The 21,646-nt window shown below is 37.6% G+C and overlaps 2 protein-coding genes across 2 annotated transcripts; one reads left to right on the forward strand and one right to left on the reverse strand.

Annotated features, from left to right (window-relative positions):
* Nucleotides 1-361: 361 nt before the first annotated feature.
* On the forward strand, nucleotides 362-10,306 carry LOC106158639 (uncharacterized). The gene is made up of 3 exons (XM_013534714.2): nucleotides 362-1,409; nucleotides 7,195-7,355; nucleotides 8,751-10,306. Exons 1-3 carry the CDS (start codon nucleotides 800-802, stop codon nucleotides 9,012-9,014), a joined length of 1,035 nt encoding a protein of 344 aa, XP_013390168.2. The 5' UTR covers nucleotides 362-799; the 3' UTR covers nucleotides 9,015-10,306.
* A 7,774-nt stretch (nucleotides 10,307-18,080) lies between these two features.
* Nucleotides 18,081-21,106, reverse strand: LOC106158672 (uncharacterized). Its single transcript, XM_013534751.2, has 2 exons — nucleotides 20,898-21,106; nucleotides 18,081-19,585 (listed from the first exon to the last, which is right to left on the reverse strand). The coding sequence occupies exons 1-2, from the start codon at nucleotides 20,954-20,956 to the stop codon at nucleotides 18,454-18,456; spliced, it is 1,191 nt and encodes a 396-aa protein (XP_013390205.2). The 5' UTR covers nucleotides 20,957-21,106; the 3' UTR covers nucleotides 18,081-18,453.
* Nucleotides 21,107-21,646: the final 540 nt, after the last annotated feature.

The following is a 21,646-nucleotide window of genomic DNA, read 5'->3' on the forward strand; positions in this document are numbered from 1 at the left end:
AGCCGACTAAGAAATCTCTGTGTTATTTTGCCGCCGAGAGAAATCTTTGAGGTGCGAGTCCTGGCTATAGGTTGTAACATGTAACTATCGCTAAGACAAGCGGACCAACAGTTTATACAAACAGATTAATAAAAGCCTGCTTTGTAAATTCATCCCGAATTAATACGCGATAAAACCCACCCCAGAAGCTAACCGAGTAGTTTCATGATATGGCACGCAGAAAAGGTATTCAACACATTCCACAAATCAACGCCTTCGTTCTATCTTTGGATATAGATACCAATTAGCGTTAAGCCAATCAAATCGTTTGATTCATTCAGAAATTTCTCGCGCTATGATGGCCGCCAATAAATAGGGCAAGTGAGATAAAGGCATTATTTGGTCAACACTTTGAGGGACAGTTGAAATGTGACATGGTGTTCCTATACAAAGTTATACTGAAGTTATTTTGAGGGCAAACTTGTGCAAATTTTTTGCGCACTGCGCAGCGTGCGGTAGCAGGTAAAATTATTGCATTTCTGTGCGGGCACTGTGATTTGTGTGACGGGGATGAGATAGCCTTCGTCGTTTGAAAGGAGAATGCCTCGGATAATTTCAGTATAATCCATTTAAAATTAATTTTCTCGTATTATGGGACAATTTCTATGCTTTCTCCACCTGCTCATGAAGACAGCAAGGCGAATAACCAAACTTCAGTGCGAGGAAAACGACAAAAGTTCTACTCGTTCATAAACATTATAAAAACTTCAAAAACAAGTGCGATATAAAGCAGAAAGTGTTACCTACCGACACCTACAATATGATGGAAAAACCCAAATCGTTTAGTATAGACGCTTTGCTAGCGAAGTCCGACAAGGGGCACTCAGGACTGGCCGGACGCAGTCCTAAGGAAGTGGAAGTGGACGTTACAACCTACGACATGGACAGTCCAGACCACTTGACTGGTCACGGGAGGACAAGCCCAAGATCCAACGCCTCCAGCTCCCGGGGGTCGTCACCGCAGAACCCGAGGGAGACAATGTCACGAGGGGGTGGAGTGGGCATGGACTCAGACTCGGACAAGGAGAGCTGCTCACCTCAGTCCGGGTTCATTCCTCGTCCAGGACTTCTCCCTCTAAACCCCAACTTAGGAATCCCCCAGCAGGGCTCCCCGGGCTTTCTACCGGCCGGGTTCTACCTGGGCCACCATATGTTCCCCTTTAACGGCCAATCTCCCCCGGGACCCCAGGGTATGCCCAGCGGCCACCCCCCTTCGTCATCGGGAGGCGTTTCACTCAACGGCAGTGCGTTCCATACCCCGGTGGAACAGCTGTACAAGATGGCGCAGGCGTCTCAGAATCTCCAGTTGGAATGGTGGGCGAGGGCGGCCCAGAACGGGCTCTTCATGCCTCGGGTCACAGATTATAACGGTGAGTTGGGGGATGGTACGGAGCAGTTTCGTTTTATTAAGTCTTGTGATCGTTTCCAATTTTGGCTTGCTTTGAGAGCTATTTTCTGGTGATTTTTTTTACGTTTGGTATTTATTTTCCTGGCGTTTTGGTTCAAGAGAAAGGTGTGTTGTGATTTTACGGGGTGTCGTCGAAGTAAAAAGATATTCCGTGATTTCTTATATTTTTCTTATCGCCCATATTTCACTGTAAATGATATGAAAACATTTTTTTCTTGGTTTAAAGTTTCGAATATATTCAGGTTCACTTATTTTTTTCATTTAGGATTTGTAAAAATCCAAGTCTCTAGAATTCCTTTTCCCGTTGATAATCTTTTGGTACAAAATAAACTCGTGCGTCTCCAAACACATTTTTGTGAACGTATTCTGCTTTTAACTTTTTTAAATATTTTCTATTACCAATTCCAAATGTAATGGTCTTTGATTGCTTTTTTATGGAAAGAACAATAATTATTTGTAATATCAAGAAGCATCTCTTACTTTAAATTGATTATCAAGGATTACAGTACGCAAGTATGATGTGCTTACTGCCATTTTCCGTCCCTTGATTTTGAAGTTAAGTTTCGCTTCGAAAAAATTCAATAGGCCTTGCAAATATTTTACTTCTTTGTGAAAGGACGATTTAATCATTGTTTAAATGTAGATTAAAAGTTTTGACTGAAATTTTGATCAGTATGAGTTCTGATTTAGTCTCTTTGGTTGGAAATGAACGTTCACTATTCTGTCCTTACAACCAGGAGATTTACCAGGGTGTTTAGGTTTACATTACCACCTCCCCAGGTTCGGGGAAGGATGCCACCCGACAAAGGTGTAATAATTAGCTGCCATGAAAATTTTAGAAATTATTACATAAAATTTCCAGTCTTACATACATACCAAAGGTAATGGAAATATTCAGTATGAGATGAAGAATTTTTTCTTCAAACGGTGGCAACATCAATGTATTCATATTTGACTTATATCCTAATTAATTTTTCGAAGATTTTCTTCGATGGCTAATGGTCTCGATTTTTCATTTTCTTATAATCCAGTCAGATAAAACATGAAACAATCGGGACATTAGTAATACATGCACTAGTGCCAAAAGGTCCTAAGGCAAATATGACTAATATGACTCATATTACTAACAAATGGTGTTAAATTTGAAATCAAGCAGTAAACAGAAATTTATTTTGTCAGTTTTGTAGTACTGCAGACTTTATCGTTAAAATTAATTTCTTTTCTCGCCGTTAAACGCGTCCTCTGCGGTCACGTTTAAGGGCCATGCACGTGTATTGAGACCCTAAGCCAACATAGATAAGTATTTTACGACTTTTCCAAGTGCTGTTATTTGCTGGACTGTAACTTAAGTATCTAACTAAAACTATTTACAACCAAGTGTTTGTATTGTGCAATGTTCATGTGTATAAAGTCATCACTGCCTCGTTAATTCTCTAATGGATCATAATTCTGCCAAATTTGGCCTCATAAGATGAACACATTGGCTTCTATGGGCAATCACGCTTGTTGTGTTTTTATCTTTATTGTTGATGCTGGGTTATATTGAATTCTATAGATGGAAAAACAAATATGAATAAAAGAAATATTTTTAATGTAAAGAATAAGATACGTACACTTAAGTACTTGCCTTTTGGTAAAAACGTTGACCATTAAATTTCCTGAACAGGTTGAGTCACGTTTTGCTAGATTTTCCTGTTAGAATTTTTCTCATTTGCTGATTGGCTTAACGAGATCCTATGTTTTGTTGATTCTTTAAATTTTATATACTGTTTTTGAAATACAGTGTATTTAATTGTTTTTTTATATGTAAAACAAATATCTTTTATCAGGGATGTTCCTGTCCCATGGCAAAACCAACTGCCACAATATCACTTTGCCAAATTCTAGATTATCGTTAATACGCTCCCTGAAATATTTATTGCTGGTGGATTGATAAGATGAAGCACCCCATAAAGTATGTACTGAAATGTCCCCCGCCCTAGCATAAGACCATGTCACTTTATCCAGTTTATTTTATAATCAAGAATGTTAAAATATCTAGAGCTCGTTTTTCAAAAATGGCTTTTGATCGTTTTGATAGTTTTATGCTTGAACAGTGAATTTTTTTTCTTAAGACAGTCCTTCTTATGGACACAGTGTTCTATTTGTTTACGTTTATTAAACAAATTTCTCTATCATTTGCAAATCATTTCCCGTTTTCTGGAACATTGCTCAAAGATAGGTATACAATGTCATACGTTGTTTTCAGAACTCAAAATCAACGGTGTCATAATTTTTGATTGACGTAAAATAATTTAAAGGATGCTCGCTGATAAACTGGAATTTTAACTAAACATGATACGCGCGGTAGTTTTGAACTCAAATGTTAACCAGAGGAAGATACGACATTTAATTATAGATAGAAGATGCGTTGACTATCTAAAGTATACAAAATTAGATATCAACATTGACTCTAGGTAAATATAATCAAATATATTCATATCAGTCGTCGGTCATAAGAAGACATTCCATATTACTTCGTGGTAGGTATGGATTTTCTCCCAAAATTGTGACTTTGTTAATTTTGTTTTAGTTGCTAAATTAGTATTTTTCTTCGCATAAATTGTTTACTAGTTATATGCAGTTGTGGACACGATGACAGCATTGCCTATCGTTATTGATATAATTTTAAACGATTATTAAATCAAATGTGAATTAGTTTTGATATCTGGCTTCAAAAATTGCAAATGATTAGCGCTTCAAGTAAGAAGTAATGTCCAGTTAAGTGCCGAAGAGAGATGCACTTCACGGAGATCATTAACTCCAAAAATAATACACTTTTATGAAATACTTAAATTTGTTTTTGGATAATAAATCAGTGTTCAAAACTTCGTCGGTGCATTTTGTGGATCAAATTCATACTCATCGGTTATTTGAATGTTTATTTCAGATCGAAGGATCAGTTATAACTTACAATATTTTTAATAACAAACACATAACAATCATCGTCCTTCCAATTTACAACGATTTTGACCTCAGTTCAATAAGGAAAAATTAAGGACTCAATTTCCACCACATTAATAAAACCTTTACCGTTTCTGCGCACGGAATCAGTGCCAATAAACCTCTTAGGCTAAAAAGTCGACAACCCAGAACAAACATCGTCCTCTCTACACAACTAGTGTTCTTCTCACGCCTTGAAGGGGACCTCAGCGTTTTAGTTGACACAAACGCTTCCACCCTCTTAATTTCCCGGATACTACGTTGTTAATTACCACTTAATCTAAGATAATTTTTATGCGCTCCTCTTAAGAGTGGTAAAATATGAGTATAAAATAGAGCGTAGCTATATAGGCTCATTAAAAACTTCCGCGGTTTGCGGAGGAACAAAACGTAAGCAAATATTCATTGCATAGACCATGCGTAGGACAGAAGGCCAGGTTTCATTCACTACACTTGCCATACTTCTTAATGTGGTAATTAAAAGAAGAAGTGGTTTTATTGGATTAAGTGTGGTTCACTTTGATATCTATGTCAGTAATTGGTTCCGTTATTCACTGGAATAATTTGCTCTTTGTGCCATTGAGTCATAGATATACATAGAAGTCTATTGGGCAAAATTATGAATTTGCTTTAAATTCCACGCGCCAGAAAAATAAATTTTAAGAAAATGGCGGTAATAACATGGAATCTGATTTTATGGGAGCATATTTAAATGTCTCTTTATGTAGCACGTCTTCGCACATATTGTGTACCGACAGTTAGGCTTTCCAGTACACATACTACATTTTGGATAACTTTTTAGCCGCCTCAAATGGGCCAACTATTTTCCTTTTTCCCCATCTTGTTGCCTTTCATTTTTTTATTGCATTCATTTTCATTTTCATTAAAAAAATTATTCCATTTCATTCGATTATTTTTTCGCTAGCACTGTTGCATGTTTTCATGTTAACAAGATTACATTGTATGAACACGATTGTCCTTTTTGTGTTAGTTTATAGTGTTGTCATGCTTAGAGGAGGAAATTATTAATTTTTTTGGTGTATCTGTTACACAAATATATACAACTATAAATATTTTTAGATAAAAATCAAACAACGAATATTTACTTTTATTTACCGTTACAGTATATACGCCGTTAGAAACAAATTGCGTGGTGTGCGGAGCATTACTTACACCGCCAAAATAGAAAATAGGCTTGGCAATTTTGAAACTGGAGGCATTATTTAAACATAAATGAAAGATAACGTTGGTCCAGAAATTATCAAGATGGGAGAAAGAGAGAGAGAGGGGGGGGGGGGGGAGTGAGGTCGTGGGCGGTGAAAAGGAACACCTTGCCAGTTTCTCTTCAAGTATTAAAACCTCTACTGCTACTTAATCCGAAACAAACAGTGCCCAATTAGGAAAACGGAGTACTCTACGGGGCATGCCTGCGCGTTCTCTGCCATTCATCTTTATTAATTCACAATATGTAGTTTGATCAAATCTCTCTGCGTTTTTGAAATTCGCATTTATCCTTCTTAACTACGGGATAACGAAGCCAATCAGCTTAATTGCTGTTTTCTAAAAAAAAAAAATCTAAGACAGGCCATAGCAGAGAACGCTGTGGAATTACCAACAATTAATTAAGCAACTTGGCAGCAATGAAAATGCGCAAGTAAATCTAAGGAGAGCGTGCGCGCCATTCTCCGAGTAGGCCATGATTAACTCCTCTATTACTTCCATTAGAAGTGTGTATTGATTTGTTACAGAGCTTAAAATAGGCAATTGTCAACTAATCATCCTCACGCGCCGCCACATTGTGAAACATTAGGCTCTGGGACATGGATAACCATAATGAGTGACTTACGAGTCAGATTCAGGGCTGACGAGCGCTTGACCAGGGCCACCCTGTATGTATAGTAGAAAGGCAGAATAAAACTTATTCTAATTAATAAGAGTCCGGTCTCTCTTGACTTTTCCTGGTCCCTCGAGCTCGACTTAACTGATTAACGGAACCGAGCCCTTGTTTTGATCCGATCTTATTAGAAATTTAAGTGATGATTAAATAGAAAAAGATGTTCCCCCTTCCCACAGTTCTATGCTAATTTAATTTGTTCGCACGAATAATGCAGTGGGAATTACAAGTCGTTAAGTGTCAGATTGAGCGTCAAGAGGCCTCTCCATATCCTAGGGTTGCAGACATGAAAAATCAGGAATTAGATTATGATGTTCTAGTATGGAAGACATCTGTGTTACCGCCTTATTATCGGGCTGCTCTATGACTTCGGGTCTTCGTCAATATGCGAGTTATCGTTGTAAAGCAAAGGGAATGGTGAAATGGATCGAACGTGATGCACTGAAAGAGAAACATGACCTTATCTCGCTTCCCATTTTCACAGCAAATGTAATAGTTTTTCCGTTTATTTTCCTTAATTGTTTGATATTTGTATTTCCATTTTCAGAAACACAGAACGTTATTCAAAGCCGTAATTCTATTTTACTTAACCACTCATCATGTTCACTATTCACTGTTTATTTCAAATTATTCAAAATTTAATATATTTAATTTCACAACCAGAGATTCGGGTCCACCGCATGCTAACTTCTTCGTTTTCAATCTTCCATTATTATTTGCGACAAGCGGGCAACTGAAAATTTGAGACTGAAGAAGTTTACTGAGTCGGGTTTCAAAACTCAGGTAAAAGTTGCAATATACAACGAAAAATGTACCGCTTCAGCATAACAAAGCGTCATGCGTTCAACTGGTGTATTTTAATGCATTTCAGGAAACTCCCCGACGAGCCTGCTTGGCAAAACTCGGCGACCACGAACAGCGTTCACCAGTCAACAACTATTAGAATTAGAACGACAGTTTAAAATGAACAAATATCTTTCTAGACCAAAGCGATTTGAGGTTGCGACGTCTCTCTGTCTCACGGAGACTCAGGTATGTTTTTTATTATCATTCTTCAATCTTGTCTTGTCTATTTTTGGCGATGCGGGGGCGTTCTTCACAGCAGTTAGTACTTCAGTTTTTTTTTTATTTTTTTTAATGTAGAAATGGAATGACGGGATTTCAGAATTATTAACACGCTGCGACATGCAGTTTTTATACTCTGTATATAAACAGTAGTGTAGATCACCGACTATGTAACCACCCGTGCTGTGATTAGTTCACTACTCTACCTGCAGGTGCACAGTAAACATTTTCCCGTAAGACATGTGGCAGTTGCACAAAAAAAAAAAAAAAAAAAAAAAAATGTGAAAAAGATAGGTATATGATCTCAGTACAATAGCATATAGGCTCAGTGTGAAATGAGAAACATGAAAAAAATGAAACAAATAAGCACCCATGAAAAAGTTTATTCTCCCATATAAAAAAGCGTGAAGGAATCCCCGTTGGCAAACAAGCGATGTACTGTGAGAAACAGTCAACAAAGGTTCGACAAGGGATTCCAAGCTATGCCGCCCTCATCAAAGTTTATCCCGGATCTGTGCAATGATTGTCGCCTCATTTCAAGGTAAACTAGCGTATCACACCGGCAGATCCCCTGAGCTCTGTCAACACTGTTCTCCCCCTAGCTTCACAGATAACACAGGTGCGCGCAATTACCGCTGATCCCGGCTTTGTATGAGTGACACAGTGGGACGTGATTCCATGATCTTCTCTCAGTTACCCTGTTGTTATTATTGGAGGGTATATTTAGTAGGGGTAGATAAACGATTGGCACAACTTTTTTAAAACAACAAAAGTTAGACATACTGAGCGCGAGTAATGGCTGCTCCTCAAGTCTCGAAGTTATGCGTCCCATTCGAGAACTTGGTAAACATCTTTATTTATTTATTTATTTATTTATTTATTTATTTCCATAGATGTACATTTTATATTGACCATAACCCAGCAAGTATAGCATGCGTGTTTAACAAGAGCATTCAGTGATAAGAGAGTATTCTAAAGTTATTTAAGCCCAGAGCCTGGATTTGAATTACCCTCTACCAGGTTGTTCTAGCAGTTTTTTACCTTTGGTCTAAAACATGCTCATCAAAGATGTCAAATAGTCCTTTCACAGACAAGAGGAAAGAAAAAAAACAGAAATACAAACTTTTCCATAAGTTTTCTGTGTGCAGAATGCTTTCCGTTTATCTTTCACCTATTTGCGAGATTTATTTTGTTGCGCATCACTATGTCTTTTCCGGCTTTTTTTTTCAAGAAAAATTCGCATGTACTTTTATAGAATATTTTAGAACGAAATAAGATCAAGTTTTACAACCAACACAACTTTTCAACAGAAGCGTGTCTCTTTCAGCAAGCAATGACTAAAATATATAATTTTTTTTTCAGGTTAAAATTTGGTTCCAAAATCGGCGAATGAAATGGAAACGCTCCAAGAAAGCAGTCGTGGAAACAAAAACCAAGCAGCAAGAATTGAACAAAACCGACAAAGGAGACAGAGAAGTCACAAAACTAGCGGACCACGTTGGCTCCAAATCAAATAGCTCGAATAACAAGACGATTAGAATTCCACACGAGGAAGTTAGCGGGGGGAGTGGTAAGAAAACCGGAACACCTTCAGACTCCAGGAATGGAGACAAACACTGCAGGTGAAAAAGGAAAGGGATCTCATTGACGATATTCAAACATGTAAATATACATTGGCTTGTTATTTATTGGATAAAGTAAAATATGCGAGGTCATAGTTACATATTTATTGGAGAAAGTGGATTTTATGACGCCATAGTTACATATTTATTCGATAACGTGAAGTATGTGACGTGTTAGTTTTATATTTATTCGATAAAATATTGTGACGTCATAATAACATTTTCATTTGATAAATTATAATATGTGACGTCATACGTGCATGTACCATTTACACGTACATATGTAATATCATACTAAGTCCACATCTGTTTTTACGTAACTTGAAAGGCATAATGTAATGAATTCTGCGGTTCAGTTTCAAGGTATGAATTCAACTATTATAAACATCTTCAAGACTGAATAATTTGAACGGGTATTGGTTAGTAAAAATTTGCAGTCGTGATTTGTGTTCCGACATGAGAAAGACACGACAAGTTGTCTCCCTTTTTGAGGCAACACACAGGTATAACTGTTGGTGCATGTTGCATCTGTTCCATGACATTCTAATCGTAAAGTATCTGACAAAAGTGAGGTTGTAAATTTGTAATATAGTTACACTAGTTCACGAGTGAGTCACGTTAGTCTGTGTTCAATGTAAACGTTTCATATTTTGCGTCATGTTTCTTACACGAGATCAGAATTCTTTAATTTCTTTACTCACAACGGGTTATGACTTCCTTGGATAATCGCCATGGCAACAATTTTTAACGTCATATGTGTCAAGGAGAGGTAACTTTCAGGGAACTTGTGCGATCTAAATACACAGTGCATTACATAGATGCCTGCGGCACATGGCTGCTTCAAGTTAATTTTGTGATTAGAAAATGTTGGTTTGAAAATATTTTTGCAGGGTAAAATATAGGTGTACTACCAAAAGCTCTCAAATCGGTCCATGACGTTGTGAATGTATTCAGAGATGCGCTCAAGGATATACCAAATTCCATATCACGTAATGCCAGTCTATATTTTGTTCATATTACCAATTATTTGTCAAAAAGAAAGCATTACGTGCGTCAGAGTATCTCAACGGATAATGTATTTTTCTTCCCTCTACTTGTTCGGGTCACTGTTGTCATTTTAGACTTGTGGAATTTTTTCTTTTTAAAATTTTGTGACACAACAGTGACAGTTCTTCCTAGAAACCTATTGGTCTTGACTAATTTGAATCCGTGATGTAGTTAACTGCTGTGTTTTTCTAATCTGCTGATTGTGAAAGTTGGTGTTGCTGAAATAATAATTTGTATGAAAAATACAAATCTCAGTGTGTTTCCTCTGGTTTTACATGTAGCTTCCGAAGTTAAATGTTTGTAATACGGAGGTGAAAAACAAGGAAATGAATTAATAAAAATTCCTACAAATTACAGGTCATGATATACAAGGGACAAGAAGCAGAGCTGAAATGTCTTTAAGAAATCATGTTGGATTTTCAATAATTTTATCTCAACAATTTTAGCCCATGCCTCTCTCACATATGGCATTCAATTTGCAGCTACATTGCTACAAGAACTTCATCAAATCTTTGACATAATAATAAATTCGTTATTATGTCCAAGATCAAATAATAGTTTTAACTGTGGATGGAAATAATCATCAACACTAACAAGGCCTAGGTAGGACTGTTCTTCTAATTACTTTGTAAATATTTAGCAGTTGGTTGTTCACAAGCAAAAGTTTAACAAAACGATCATAACATTTTATCCGTGGTATTAATAACTCGACACCAGAGTATAAGCATTTGACCTCTGACTCCAATCACCACGTGACGTCACATAATTCACATCTTATCTCGGCGAGGTGCGTATGGCTGAAGAGGGATGTCATATCGTCTCCGCCACAGCGCCAGGTGGGAGCGAATTAATCACCGATCACCGCCTCGTTTACGATAACTCGGTGAACAACAACCTGATTTCAAAGTGGGCGCTCTCCGTTGCTCCGGTAGCTGCACGTTGAACATACTTTAATAAGAGCATAACTTTTCACCCCCTAGCGGAGGCAGCACTCGACCATCAGATAGCTGCTGTTTTTTTCTGGTGGTTGCAGTTTGGATGCATGTGCATTTGCACTAAGTTTAAAACTGGCCATCTCTTACTAAAATAAAGCACTTGTCTATTATCCGATTAGCGGAAAAATACATGAAACTCTGAACACAGCGCTTGCTTCAGGAGTTTGTACTAAGAAGGCTGAATTCTTCTATTTTTCTTTTTCGTTTTTTTTCCATTTTGTGAAAGGGGTGTAAATACAAGACTTTCCTTTTGTAAAAATCACTTTTTACAAATAAACCGTGTTTACGAATAACATCGTCATCGATTTGGTATTTGTAGAATCTGAGATTGTTAATCGACTAATATGTTGACGTGTGATAACCGAATTGAAGAACGTTTCGTCTTGATAATGTGGAAATCAAAAAAGACAAAAATAACTTTTCTTCAAATATCACGTTTTCAAAACAGTTACGGACAAAAAATATTTAAAGACCATGGAATTTATCGACACAGCAGCCTCTATAAAATGACGTGCAGCCAGAAATATACAAGTATTTAGGGGTTCAGATGCCACTTATGTCCTTGTCAGTTCTGCGAGTTTAAAGCTTCTGTCTTTTCAACCGTGTGAAACCGAAATCGAGGTACCCGATGTTACCGTGTTACCGTGAAACGTACTGAAGCTCCCAAGCGAAGCCAGTGCTCCCGGAGAAGCGGTCGCAGATGTATCGCGTCCATTTCATCTCGGAGTGTCAACATAATTTTTCATTAGGGAAGAATTATACGGAAATTTGCGGATGATATGCGGCGCAATTCATTAATTCAATTTTCTATTTCTTCCCTATTAGGGATCGGTGAATCAATGCAGCTTATACTAACCGTCTTTTATCATGCATCGCCTTCAGCCGCGTTCAATGTCTCATAACCCTGACTCCGAGTAAAAAATTCGCCTCGGTGGGGATTCAGAAAAGGGCCCAAAGGTTCTTAATTCAGGGCCCTGGCAGTGGATAATATCTGAGACAAGGGAAAGTGTAATGTGTGGAATTAATGGGCCTAGCAATCAGGGGAAGAAGTCGAAGTGGTCCCTTGGCACGAGATGCCATTCGCGGCAGTTTAGGCAGCTCAGTGGAATCAATAGCGACGGGTCGCTCTCGTCTACTCCCTGAAGAAAAGCCAGTTGGAAGATTAGCTTCATTTTCGACTTAATTTGGGCAATTGCAAAATCGTAATTACCCGCCAGAACGTACGATAAGGTCTCCTGTCAGTTACACTGGCTGTTGATGAATTCTCGGAATTCGGTCTCTGAAACGTCACGTTTTACTCCGTCATTTCAAACCCGCTGTAAACAAAGAGAGAATGTCTTGAAGATGGGACGCTTCTGACACTGATCGCTACGTCCTAAATATAAACTTTTACTAATCAATTAAGCCCAAATGTAAAATAACAGTAAAAGATAACTCTTTAAGATGTTAATGTTATCGATATTAATTTTGACCAATTATATCCCAATAATTTTCTGTTAAAATGCTGCGCAAATTAATTCAGTGATAACTTTTTACAATGCCCCTGGTGAAAATGCACTGGAGGTAAAAGCATCAGACGCACATCATTAATCGTGGCGTTGCTGACCAGCATTAATTGAAACAAACAAGTCTTAAAGTAACACCTTATATACAAAGGCATTACGACGGACGTGCCCGTGTGAAAAACTTGCAGCAGCAATTTGCCACATTTAATCCATAGAGACCGTCATTAATCCCCTCCCTGCAATTCATGTAAGCAGGAACGTGTGATCTTTGCTCATTTGACGAGCTGTCCACTTCATTATTTCTCCTCATGTTTCATGTAAACGTATACCAAAACGTAATGCCCTTTTCAGGGCCACTTCATCTTATCACTACGCCCTGATCACGGATAGTGGTTGATGCGTTCGTATTATGCCTAGTTGGACCTGTCGGTGTTTGTATCGGGGCCCCGGCCCCTGATAAAGCGTATCGCGTCTCTCACCTGTGTTAACATCGTCAAGTGGCAAGTTGATCACACACCTTGATTAGATTTATTATACAGCGATTATCGGCGCATTATGCCTATAAATCCATTCAAACAATTGTTGGATTACTGCTATCGTTTACACTCGGCATGATTTGCTGTTGAACTCCGTATACTGAGATTAAAATGACATTATATTTCTTAAACTGAAGTCTTCAGCCTTAGAACTGTTATAAATGACATTCCGAAGGCCTGCAGGTGCGGGGGATTACAGAGAGAGTAATATTTAGCGCGGACGGTGATACAAGTTAGGGGAGATTCTCTGAGGTGGGATTACGCTGTGTTTGATCTTGTTTGTTTCCCGATTGAGCAGAGCCTCGCAGAATGATGATACTCGCATTCCAGTGACATATGAGCTTTGGATCTGTCAAATCAAGGTGGAAATCCGAACTTTCTTTCCATTTGAAATAAAAATAATCGGAATATTACACGGAGAGTAAATATTAATATGAATTAAAGAAATTGAAATACCAGAATGAACCAAAAAATCCAAGCTCTTTTTTAAAGGTTTGCGTCAGAACCGAAACATGCACGTGCGCTGAATTACCATACTTCACATTCCTCGTCCTTTTTCGAGCGGGCCTCCAACTTCAAACCTCGATAATATCTCAATTAAAAGCGGCTCTCCTCTTTTTCCACGGGCCTGATAACGCAATCATTTTAATTCGTTTAGGAACAAGTTAATCATTAGAATGACTCCGTCTCTAGAATAAGAAAGAGCTTAATCCTCTGGCTTTTGTTTACGTGCTGAAAGGGCCGATCAAATGCAACGTTTAGATTAAAATCGGCTCCTGCGATGACCCAAATTGTGCTTACATTTCTGATTAAGAAACAATTAAGATTAAACGGGGTTTCGTCGTAATCACCGAGTTAAGTATTTATTAATAATAATGGGACGCTGTAGTCGTGCTCCGGGTTGCTCCTCAACTACCTGGCTGACGTCTCCCGGGTAGGAAGGGTCACTGATTTTATTTAAATCACTGCCAATCAGTCTTAATGTTTACGTGAATTGTTTAATGTTAAGTAAGCACCAGTCATTACCCCCATACCCCGTACATAGATCACCAGTACGACGTTTTTTATCGTTACCGGTATGAGCTCAGGCTAACTAAAATGCTATCTCCAAGACACGGGGTTTGACTGAGCAACAGTGTCCATTACCTGTGGGACGTCTCCGTATAAAAACGTTTTACGTCAGTGAACATTACAGGACATTCCCGGTCCCATATGGACAGTTTATACCTTTTGTTTAAAGGATATCTTGTCCAATTCTACTGGTTTAATGAATGGAAAAGAAACACATATATATAGAGAGAGGGGGGAGAGAGACAGGGGCACACACACACACACACACACACACACACACACACACTGTACTCAAACTCTCACTAGGCTCGCCGGACATGTTTTGATTAAAAAACTTATTATATTATGTAATCTCATATTTAACTGTTCTTTTTTATTTATTTATTTTTTTTTTTAGTAAAACGCATCTCTGGTCCCCTCTCGATTCAGGAAGTAAAATGAAAGGAGAATTATAAATTATAAATAGTGTGACTAATGTATTCCCAAAGACCTTCTGGTGCACACTAAAATGTCAATGGGCGATTTTCATCAATCTGTTTATCTATTTATTAATTCATTTATTCATCGTGCATCTTAACCAGTCCCATCGCGGTCTAAAAGTACATAAACCAAAGAACCTTCAAGAAAAGTCCTCCTGCTATAATTCATATGTATCGAACACACAGAGTGACAGCTGGGCCTATTCAGGATACTTTGATTTGTTTAAGGAGATAAAAATGGATTCCGGAGTCCCTATTATATTTTTATCAAGTGAAATTTAATGGCAATATTGTCCCTCAGTGGGGGACGCAGCGCTGAAGAGTTTGAAGGTAAATCGATATATGTTGTTTGGGTCTCATTTATCTGCTCCATAACCTACGTGGTATGATTAAAATCAACCAGACCCGTTGGTGATGTTGACAATTTTCTTTGACTTGTTTATAGTTTTCTGAGTCAGGAGCAAAGCATTTTTAGTGATTGGTTGACAGTTTCTGGAGTCAATATCTCGCGTATAGTTAAGCCAATTTACGTGCCGTTTACGTGTCTTGCCAGAAAATGTTGCTTAAGATGGACAGTAATGTATCAGAAATTTGAGCTTCCATGAAAGACGCTTACAGTGCTATAAGTGTAATTGAATTTTCAGATACCAAGCATTTAAACACTTTTCATATATTGTCTCTTAGACTGACGCGAATCATTTGACTAATCATGATGCGATCAATAAATATGTCAGACTTTAAAATGTTTGCGAGAACTTTCCGCAAATACTGGTATAATACAGTGACACCCGCGTTAAGCTGAATTTTTATGTTTCTTTTACAATATTATTTAACAATAAATATGTTAACATAATAGGATTAAACATGGTATATAAATGTGATTGTTCTCCTTGCTACAGTTGATTAAATACATGTACCCGTTAAAGTGATATTTCATCTTGCCCTGGGATGTGTAGAATTCAATATACAATGTATATGTAGGCCCTGTCAAAGAGACAGCAATATTTCTTTTGTGAAAAAAAAAAAGAAAATACCCCAACAAGCAACAAGCCCTAAAAATCCGATTTTAACATTCGAGAACTGAATATTTTGTTTCATGAGAACGTTCAAAAGTGTGGCAGACTGAAGTAGCGACTACCTTAGGTCATCAAAAACGAATCCTAACAGATTGTAGAATCCTATAAGCTTGTTTAGAGACAATAAATGTATGGAAGGTAAGAACAGTGACACATTTTTGGACAGCTGATTGCAAGGCGCCCCGCGTCTCGCATCACAAATAACACACCAGTCTCCCCGCTGCAATACAGACAATTAATCATCAACATTTCCACCCGCGAAATTAACAATACTATTATCAATTAATTACGGACAGCTTAAAGCGATTAAGAGATTACGATATTAATACCGATCCCCGCGACGTAACGATGAAGGTATGTTGGCCCTCTGTGGGTGACTTTAAGTCCTCTAAAAACATGCGGTAGTCAGTGTTTTATGGAGTGGCACATGGAATCATTTCATAACGCACGTGCTGGCGTTTCAATTTCATGTCGGCAAATATCGACCTTATTAATAAGATTTCTCGTTACATTATAGATGTGGTCCTCGTATCTTAACGTGTTTACACACTGTGTCATCAAAATGTGATGAATGTTTCTGGAGAGATACTTAATTAACGTGAAAATCAGACGTACAGGCGGTCCCTTTGGCTCCTATATGCCCCCCAAAAGACATCTGTTAAGTTTTGAGAAATCGCAAGATGAACTAAAATCAATGTATTCGAAATTTGAAAAAGAGGGATAACGAACATCCACGTACTATTGGTCTGCAACAAAATTCAACAGCAAGATACATACACATGTAGTATATGTATTTTAATTTTTTCTCTGGGGATCCCAGAAATTGTCCCTAAGTTTGAGAAAAATATCACTTAACAACCTTTTCTTTAAAAAACATCGAGCTTACTAATTTTCTGGACGTTTCAGGGATTGTGAATTCAGTTGATAAGAACAAAGTGAATCCAGATGTATGTTGATCTACTACAGGTCACTTCATGGCTCCACAGAGGTAGGTAAAGTAATACGCTTCATGCGTACTGTATAGGCCATGTAAAAATTGCATGTAATTGGATAACTATATGTATTGATAATATGCCGCTTTATGTCCTTCTGAATTTTAAGTCGAGTTAATGTTAACGCTTTTGAAATATTTACACAAGAAAATCGGTTAGTAATCTTTTTTTTTTTTTTTGGACAATTCATGAAAGCGTATGATATACTTAAAGCCAAGTATATTTGCGTCAGTTTAACGGGGTCGAAGATTATTTTGTTGTAGATTTACAGTGCTAGTAATATTAATCTTACACGAAAAACGTCCCATCTGGCACACCTGTCAGCAAATATGGCGGCATGAACACGTACAATCTCTGAATAAAACATTGGCAGTCGACAGCTCTGGTTTTTCCAATATTAGTCTTATCTGTTGTGTGCCAATAAAATATTCATATACATATGTAACACGTCGGCCTGGTTCGAAGTGATATTTTTACTGAAGGAAAAATTTGGGAGGGAAGTCTTGAATTGGAATTCGCATTAGAAATCAAGTTGTTGGAAGGACAATAAACAAGACTAAAGCATACATATACATTGCCACCAGACGTATTTCTTTTGTCGTGTGTTAGTGTACATGTGTTTATGTGTGTGTGTGTTTATGTGTGTGTGTGAAGCCATGTAACTGTACTAGAAGGGGTCAACCTGGATAAAATGGCTTAGGTGTCATCAATGTCAAACAGTGAAAAGTGGGGTTCCAATTAATTCGTACAAATGAGCCCCGTCCTAGGTTTTCAAACCAACCTACGCCACACTTACCCTAACCTGTTCACATCTATGGTTGCCGAATACCTTATCCTGTAGGCTAATTTCCCCCTCTTGAAATTAGAATTGCCTAGCTGAATTGTAGTTCTAAACCGTACCAAATGGCACTTTTTGCCCTCCAAAACACTTTTTTTTTTGCATAGACAGCATATATCGTGTATAAACAGCCGTTTCCTGTTGTAAAAATAATACTACAAATATGTATGCACGGATGGCACCAGTAGGTTTACACCAGTACATATACAACAAAGTTCTGTTTGGTACAAGCATGTCCATGAAATTAAATCCGTTATTTTTTGAATCGTCAAAAATCTCTGGATGCGTTCTGTGACTGAAACTTTGAATGGGGGTGTGACTGTCATTCTTGGGACAGTAATGTGATACGGATTAATTCAGATATTCTCATTTCTCGACCTTGGTCCGCCTACTACCCCTATTTGGGCATTTACTGTGTCTTTTTACGTGCTTAACACAATGCCTTTGGAACTCAAATTCTGTTTGCGGTCCACTTGTTTTCGTTGTCTCTATTGACAATAATAATAATAATAATAATAATAATAATAATAATAAAATTAATAATACAGTTTTATTATTTTTCCTTCATATTCCATTTAATGTAAAACATTATATGTAAGTGTTAATTTGAAACAACATAGTTTCAACTAACCGATTATCTACACATGCATACTGTCGCTAAATTATTTTCTAACCCCTTTATGAGAAAACCTCTATAGTCTACGACATATTGTATGCCTTGAATCCATGAAAAATTATCGTGTTCACTTGAAGAACTTTTTACAAAAAAGCTCTGGACAATGATTTGGTATTAGTTTTATGAGAAAATTGTTTCGCATTACAATTTTAGCTTTAAAGATAATATTTTTTGTTATCGCTTTCTAATTTGACAATTATTATTTAAAAATGTCGCGTTGTTACAAAACTATACGAGTCCAATATCATCCGCACATTTTTGTAAACTACGCCTTAAAAGTTGAGCTACACCTAATTTAGAACGCAAGACCGCGCTTAAGTCCATTCTACGGAATCCCTCTAAGTAGTCTTTGTTTTGCAGTACGATCAGATGGGTCTCGTTCATTTCCTTAGCGAGATCTCGTTGGTCGCTCATGAGATCTGCGGTACTAAACTGAAACCACGCCTCGGAGCCTTCAATGTTATGGAACCGTAACCCAAGGCCCAGTTGTTCCTCAAAAACAGGCTGGGCAGTTTCGGTACCCAGTTCCGTGCCTTTAAAGGGATCGGCCCCAGACGCCAGAGCTTTGTGTGCCGTGTTAAATCGAGTTTGGTGAATTTTCATAATCCAGTTTTTGGTAAACTCCGTCTGCATGCGAAATGGGCCCATATTCCCGACATGGAATTCTCCTGATGGGCGTCTAGAACCCACGATGTCATTACTGCCCAGCAAGTCTAGGTATTCCCTCATGCTCTTAAAACTGATGGTATCCACATCAAAATACATCCCGCCATAGTTAGAAAGAATCGCCGCCCGGAAGTAATCTGATTTGTGGGCGGGGTTAAGGGAATGGTACATGGGTTGCAGGTAGTCCACGCTCTGTGCAAACTGGGTCGAGTTGAAGACTTTGATGTGGAAATCTTTCTCATTGTGGCAAATTATGCTAAGAATACACAAGTCGATATAGGCAGGACGCAGAGGACCCTCCCAAAATAACCAAATGAACGGCTTGCCGACAAGTTCGTACACCATTGTAATGGGATTCTGAACAAAACGTACTTTCATAACCGGGTCACTGTTCACTTTATAGATGTCTAAGAGCTGCCGCACTTTTCTCTCAAATCCGTCATAGTCAAATGTGTCAACTGGTGCTTCCGTCACAGTGACGTCAGCTTGCGCGGTACCGGAAGTGATGATGAGAAGTCCGCACACCATGACGACGGCCACGAGACCTAGGAGGGCTATAATGCGCCGCTGTCCACGTGACATGAAGGTGATGGAACGAACTAACATTTTGCCCTTTAATCGGAGCTTTTCTTTGTAATCCATCATGCGCTGGTGTCTGCTTATTGTAGTTTGCATTGACCCTCCAGAAGTGGTGCTAAAACACAAGTAGAAATAATATATATATGTATATAGGAAAAATTGGTGTTATTCAAAATTCATTCAATTTTAAATTTGAGGCTTGTCGATTTCATAGTGCTTATTGCGTGTTGCTCCATGACACATGTACTGAGCGTAAAGGGTGCGTAGAGTTAACAGCTTTGTAGAGTTTTTCTATATATAAAAATGAACTTTAAAATCAAAGTGAAATTAAAAAATAATTGTAGCCTCGCGGTCTTTTAAAAGTTGGTAAACTCATTTAATGTACAACATTAATAACAGAGAAAACGGTAGAAATATATTCTTGAGGAAAAAATTCTTAGGGGAGATTTTGTAATCAGTTTATTATGATAAATTTTTATAAGTAATAAAGTGATATATAAATATAAATCTTATATGCTAAACTGGCAAACAAGGTTAATTGATCACGTGATACATAATAGGTCGCTTTTACGCAACGATAATTTCAAACTTTTAAAACTGGTCGTCTGTGATTGTGGCATTACGTCAACATGTAAAAATCTGCTTATTACTTTCCACAGTTGAATAAAAGCCGAGAACATACAGAAGACATTTTCAACAAGTTTAAGCCACGAAGAATTCCATGAGCGGGAATGGGCGCAAGCACTTGTGTTCTACATTTCGTGTGGGCTGGTAGATCTCCAGAATATTTGCATTATTTTGCAATGTATCAAATGTAATAATTTTTCAAATTAAAGACAGAAATGCATTTTATGAGGCAGATTGAGAGAGGCCCGTAATCCGTTGTTGAAAGACTCCCAATAACGGCCCTCGTGTCGTCTGCGAAACTTTCGCTAACAGATGCTGTAATTAAACTGATCAAACACCCGTAATGACTAAGCCAACTGCGAGTTTTGTTCTTTGTCACGCGTATTATGATAAATCAACTGCGCTCTCTATAAACCTCTCCAAATGTGATGTGCAGAATTCCAAAATCACCGAGGTTTATTCCGATAATGTCATTAAAATACCATTTTTTCGACGGACAGACTTTAAGGAAGATAAATATGTTCATTCTATCTGAATATAACCTTTTATCTAAATTTAGCAGAAATTAAGGAAATGCTCCAGGATTGGATAATTACAACAATGGAATAATACTGAATACCTGATTAGAGACAAAAAATTAACATTCTTCAAGAAAATCATACAAGGGAATATTGAAAAGAAAAACTTTCGCAACTACGCTAAAATGCGACATAAAATCGAAACTTCAACATTCAGTATTTAAGCCTAAACGCATGTACACCTCTACAGATTTTAAGAATATTTTTAATATGTATACTGACCTCTTCTCAAAGATGCGGTTGTCCAGGCGTCTTTTCTCTGGTCTGTATTGCCAGCTCATCACAGCTCAGCAATGAATGAACAGCAATTTCAATTATTCAAGTCCAGATGACGTTAAAAACCGCCACGTTTGCCGCATTGGCACATATCAGTTTTTCAGTTGGTGTTGGTTGAGATTACATATTAATGAAGATGGTGATTATCTTGCACGTTGGATTTATATGAAATAACTGAAAAATATATAAAGGGATTTTGCGCATTAGTGACGATGAGGATTGGTCGGCTTAAAGTGAGGTAGATGTATATGGATTCTTGGTTTAAATACCGTACCGGTTATCCTAACAAATAATTTTTGTTCTGGTGGGTGGAATAATCAGATATATCAGAGTAAAAAAACAACTTTTTATTTCGTGAGACAATGGCACTTAACATTCGTGTCTCCTACATATTTAGGTGTGTGTGGATGCGGTTTATGTTCGACTTGTTCACTTAAAAATGAAATACCGGGAGATTTTGTCATGTAAGTGAAGAAGACCTTTAATAGATAATAAAAAATAAGGCATTTCTGTTTGCAAAGTGCAATTGTACAATGATTGACCTTGATAATGGTTTTTAAATCCAAGGACTAGCTTGATTTATTTTGTGAAGTGTGATATGTCTACTCTCTATTTGTCTACTTTTAAAGAAATTGTGGCTTGACATATACATTAGTTGAGTTTACAATTCTTGTTATTTAGGATCTATCCGCTGT

The sequence above is a fragment of the Lingula anatina genome, chromosome 7, assembly GCF_051362555.1.
Source record: "Lingula anatina isolate TDL-2025a chromosome 7, LinAna3.0, whole genome shotgun sequence".
In the NCBI taxonomy this organism is placed as follows: Eukaryota; Metazoa; Brachiopoda; class Lingulata; order Lingulida; family Lingulidae; genus Lingula; species Lingula anatina.

Excerpts from the sequence above, each read along its gene's own strand:
- LOC106158639 (XM_013534714.2), top strand. The coding sequence starts at position 800 with ATGATGGAAAAACCCAAATCGTTTAGTATAGACGCTTTGCTAGCGAAG. Across the intron at positions 1,410-7,194 it reads TCGGGTCACAGATTATAACG|GAAACTCCCCGACGAGCCTG; the intron begins GTGAGTTGGGGG and ends AATGCATTTCAG. Across the intron at positions 7,356-8,750 it reads TCTGTCTCACGGAGACTCAG|GTTAAAATTTGGTTCCAAAA; the intron begins GTATGTTTTTTA and ends TTTTTTTTTCAG.
- LOC106158672 (XM_013534751.2), bottom strand. The coding sequence starts at position 20,956 with ATGAGCTGGCAATACAGACCAGAGAAAAGACGCCTGGACAACCGCATC. Across the intron at positions 19,586-20,897 it reads AACCGCATCTTTGAGAAGAG|CACCACTTCTGGAGGGTCAA; the intron begins GTCAGTATACAT and ends CTTGTGTTTTAG.